The 5000-nt window shown below is 46.4% G+C and overlaps 1 protein-coding gene across 4 annotated transcripts in view; it reads right to left on the reverse strand.

The window, feature by feature from the left end:
* Positions 1-5000, reverse strand: part of fat3a (FAT atypical cadherin 3a) — a 228981-nt gene that overhangs the window by 53854 nt on the left and 170127 nt on the right. For all 4 annotated transcript variants that reach the window (XM_037546775.1, XM_037546774.1, XM_037546773.1 and 1 more), the window contains one exon: positions 2160-5000. This exon is cut by the window's right edge and continues 1263 nt beyond it. In XM_037546775.1, coding sequence (XP_037402672.1) covers positions 2160-5000 — 2841 coding nt within the window. The remainder of the gene's footprint in view (positions 1-2159) is intronic.

Below are 5000 nucleotides of genomic sequence, written 5' to 3' on the forward strand. Positions count from 1 at the left end.
TTGAAGATCAGTCTGTAATCTGAGGCTGCAGTTTGAAGATCAGTCTGTAATCTGAGGCTGCAGTTTGAAGATCAGTTTAAGATCTGAGACTGCAATTTGAAGATCAGTCTGAAGATCAGTTTAAGATCTAAGACTGCAGCTTGAAGATCAGCCTGTAAGATCAGTGTAAGATCTGAGACCACAGTTTAAAAATCAGGCAGAAGATCAGTTTAAAATCTGAGATTGTAGTTTGAAGATCAGTCTGTACAGTGTGTGAGTGGTTTTAAGGCATAATCTCTCTTTTCTCTCTGTCTCTATTTGTCTCTCCATCACTCTTTCCTGTTTCTCTCTATCCTGATTATCTCTCTCTCTCTCTCTATCTCTCTCTCTCTCTTTGTTTAAATCTCCTGTTTCAGGAGAATTTAAAGGTCAAACAGCTTCTAATAGACTCTTCACACCCTCACAGAACAGAGACACTCTACAGCAGACAGAGGAAGGGAGAGAGAGAGAGAGAGGAGGAGAGAGAGACAGAGAGAGAGGGAGAGAAAGAGAGGGAGAAAGAGGTTAAAAGGAGAGTGCAGTATGTGTGTGTATACTGTTTGTATGTGTTTATGAAAAGCTGTCTGCTCTAAATTATGATTACAGCACAGAGGCTGCAGCTTAATATAAATTCAGTCTCAGTCAAAGCATGTGTGTAGTATGTGTGTGTGTGTGTGTGTGTGTGTGTGTGCATCTGAATTATAAAACATGGCGGGTCCCTAATGCGATGTTATGAATGTCTAAGCTGCTGGTATCCAGTCCTGCACCTGAGAGTGTGTGTGTACTGCTGTATGTGGAGCGCCTCCTCAGCAGGGATGACACTCGGTCACATCCTCACTGAACATGAAACGGTATGTAGTGCACAGCTGCTCTCCTCAGCAGGAGTACCGCTGCATCACGTTCACGGGGCTGAGACCTTCTGAGGTCCCATTTCTCTGCCGCAGACGTCATAAGCTCCCCGTATGAAATGAACGCTAAAAATCTTCGAAATGCAGCTGGAAAAATGCGACCTTTTTTCTGTCCGAAATCCGAGGATGCACCGATGTATCCCTCGGCCATGATTTCCTAAGAGGCTCAGGGGCCATATTACAGAAACGTCCTGTCTTTTTGTCCTAAGTTAAGATCTGACAGGTCAAGAGAAGCAAATATGATCTTAATTTAGGAATTTTATCTCATCTTACGGCATCTTATCTCAAGTCAGGAAATCTTAACTTCGTTATCAACAATCAACAGTCATGCTTGTTGCCTAGCAAATGAACAGCTGAAACACGTAAATATCTTCCCAGTGCAACTGGTTGCTAAGGTGTTGCTAGGCCAATGCTATGGTATTCCAGGTAGTTGCTAAGGTGTTGCTGGGCCATTTCTATGGTATCCCAGGAAGCTGCTAAGATGTTGCTAGGTCTTTCCAATCGTATCACAGGTGGTTGCTAATATTTGTGTATATGTCTGCTAGTATTTTGTCTGTACATAACATCTATGTGAGATGTCCTTTGTAATAATAATAATAATAATACATTATACTTATATAGCACTTTTCAAGAACTCAAAGACGCTTACAGGTTTTCAAAATACAGAACAGTAGCAAGCAAACAGTAAAGACAAACATAAGAACACAAAGCACAGTCATAACATCACAAGCTAAAACAGCAGGATTTGGAAAAAGGGCTGGTTTAAGATTGAGAACAGTTACAAGCAATAGAAAAAATAGAAAGCTGCATTTGCAAGTAGCTCCTAAAGCAAAAGTGCATCATTCCCTTATGGGCTCTATGATCACCACCACTGTAAAGACATCTGAACCGTTTAACACTAAACCACTCTGAATTACTTTACTAGATGTTTACATCTCAATCCTTGAATTATGCAAATATTTTGAGAAATCTGTTTAACATATTAAAGAGAACACTGGCTGGTTTAAAAAAATCAAAGGCCATTTGAATAAATGATGAGAGTTCATACCAGTAGGGAGCAGCAGGGCTTTACTGTGTTTAGCAAAACATGCACCATCCTGCTATCAGGAATGAAGGGCTTAAAAAAGTTTACCTTTGATGTCTATAATGATCCTACTTTAAGTTTACAAGGTAGAGGTTATATAAACAACATGCTCCTATTAAACACACTCATTTACATAGTTTTTTCCTCACCTGTGATGTGGTAGGTGACCTGACGGTTGCCAGGGGAGCTGTCGTCATCTCGTGTGTTCAGCACAGCCACAACTTCTCCCGGGGCGTCACTTTCGCGAACGCTGCCATAGTAACGGGCCTGCAGAAACTCTGGCATGTTGTCATTGGAGTCCCCTACGGCTATGGTCACTGTTGTCGAGGCTGACAGGCTAGCGGGGTCGCCGAGGTCATATGCCCAGACAGTGAGACTGTGGGCAGGGCTGTGTTCATGATCAAGCCCCTTCAGCGTCGATATCCAACCAGAACTGCTGTCAATCGTGAAGAAACTCCCCTCCTCCAAGTCCTCACTGCCTGAGCCAAGCAGCCCAGGAGGAGCAAGGCTGTATGTCACCTGACCATTAGCTGCCCAATCAGGGTCCACTGCTCGCACCTGGAGGACCCTGGTTCCTGCAGGAAGTCCCTCATTGACCGATGCTTCATAGGTGTCTGATTCAAATGCAGGTTTGTTATCGTTAATATCCAAAATTTTCACCTCCACATCTACAACAGAGACTGCATCTACAAGTCCCTGCTGGAGCGTGGCAGCCACCTTAAAATGGAAAACTGGAGTTCGCTCTCGGTCTAGTGGCTTGTCCAACTTTATCATCCCACTCTCCCTGTCCACAACAAAAACCCCATCACTGTTGGCAACTGCAGTATGACCAATCACAGCTGAGAAACTGACAGGTAGTGAGGACTGCCCAATAGGTGTCTGAAGATGGACTGCCCCAAGCATGGAACCTATGGGAGTGTCCTCCAATACAGTGAAGGAGAAGTGTGGCTGGCTAAAGATGGGCAAGTGGGCATCAGCTGAGAGCACATGGACATACACAGATGCAAGAGAGTGCCGAACAGGTGAGCCACCATCTGAGGCTTTCACAAAAAAGGACAGCACTGACCCTTGTAGGGGGCTGAAATTACCTTTGGTGACTATCCACCCACTGTCAGGATCAATGTCCAGCAGTTCTGTTACCTGCAGACTGGCTTCGCTGTACAGGCTGTAGCTGATCTGTCCATTGATCCCCTGGTCAGCGTCCCATGCTTGAACCTGGATCACTACAGAGCCAGATGCTACTTCTGCTCGGACGCTTGCACGGTACTCTGAAGCATCAAACAGAGGAGCATTGTCATTATCATCCAGTAGGCTGACCCGGACACTGCAATAGCCAGCCCTACCTCCTGCATCCACTGCAGCCACAGACAGCATGACTTCACTTCGTTCCTCACGGTCCATCTTTTCCAGAGTCATGATCTGACCATTGCTGTCTATGCTAAATAAGTCCCGAGCTGTGTCTGAGAGTAGAATATAGCGCACCTCTCCAAAAGGCCCTGGATCAGCATCCTGTGCCCTGATCATGATTACTTTTGATCCTGCTGGCATGTTTTCACGTACCTCTGCTTCATACATGCTCAGAGTGAACTGCGGAGAATGTAGATTAGCTCGCTCCACACGTACGTGAACCTGAGCTGTGCTGGTGAAGACACCATCTGAAACACTAACGTTCAAGCTGAAAGTGGATGGCATGCGTTGCGTTCGCCGCTGGCCACTCAGGGTTAGGACACCGGAGGCAGCGTCTAACTCAAACAGCATCCGCTCATTTCCTGATACCAGACCATAGCGAAGCCGATCTGTATCAGACCGATCTGCATCGGATGCCTGTACACATGTAACAAAGTGACCTCTGGGTGCAAGCTCATTGACAGAGGCCTCATACAGTAGCTGGTTGAAGACCGGGGCATTGTCATTTGTGTCCATCACCTGGACAATCACTCGCACCTCACTGCTCAAAGGCGGGAAACCATTGTCAGTTGCTTTGACAACAAAGATGTAACGTTCAACAGACTCATGGTCGAGAGATCGAGCAGTCAGTATCAGGCCGCTGCTGCTGTCGATGTGAAAGTGGTCTGTGCTGTTGCTACGGTCAGGGATAATCTGGTATCGTACTGCTGCATTCTTCTCTGAGTCACTGTCCAACGCTTGCACCTGCAGGGCAGGAGTGCCTATCATGGCTGCTTCAGAGATCACTGCATTATACACTGGTTGTTCAAAAACTGGGGCATTGTCATTTACATCTAAAACCATTACTTCAACATCTACTTCTGCACGTGCACCTGTGAGGCAGTCTGTTGCCCTGACAATCAGCCTGTGGGCAGGATTGGTCTCATAGTCCAGCGGTGCTGTAACACTAATGACTCCTGTGTCATAGCCAATGGAGAAGAGGGTACCTGGGTCACCATGTGTGATTGTGTATAGGACACTCTGTCCTTCTGGACTGCTAGCGTTAATTCCTAGGATTGGCGTAAGCACTGGCACATCCTCACTCACCTTTACAGAATAGAATGGGCGGTCAAATACAGGCATGGCTCGGTTCACTACCGTAACAGGGAAGGTGACAGAAGATGAAAGAGGTGGGGTACCACCATCACGTGCAAACACTAGAACCTGGTATTCCACACTAGACAAGTCAGCTTCAAAAGCTCGGCGTAATCTTAGTTCCCCACTAATTCGATCCATCTCAAAGTGTCCCAACTCATCCTGCAAGAAGTAGCTGACTTCACCGTTAAGTCCTTTGTCTCTGTCCACTGCTGTTACGCGGAATATGGATGCTCCAGGTTCTGCCTCCACTTGCACAGCTGCATAATATGGAAGTCCGACAAACACTGGGGCGTTATCATTGACATCTGTAACCCGTACACGTACCAGTGCCCGAGCAACCCTTAACCTGTCCTCTTCTCTTCCTGCCTGAACCAGAAGCCCATACTCCTCCTTTTCCTCTCTGTCTAATGGGACTCCTACTGTCTCTATGGCACCAGACGTGGGAC

This window comes from Pygocentrus nattereri, chromosome 17 (genome assembly GCF_015220715.1).
Source record: "Pygocentrus nattereri isolate fPygNat1 chromosome 17, fPygNat1.pri, whole genome shotgun sequence".
Classification (NCBI taxonomy): Eukaryota; Metazoa; Chordata; class Actinopteri; order Characiformes; family Serrasalmidae; genus Pygocentrus; species Pygocentrus nattereri.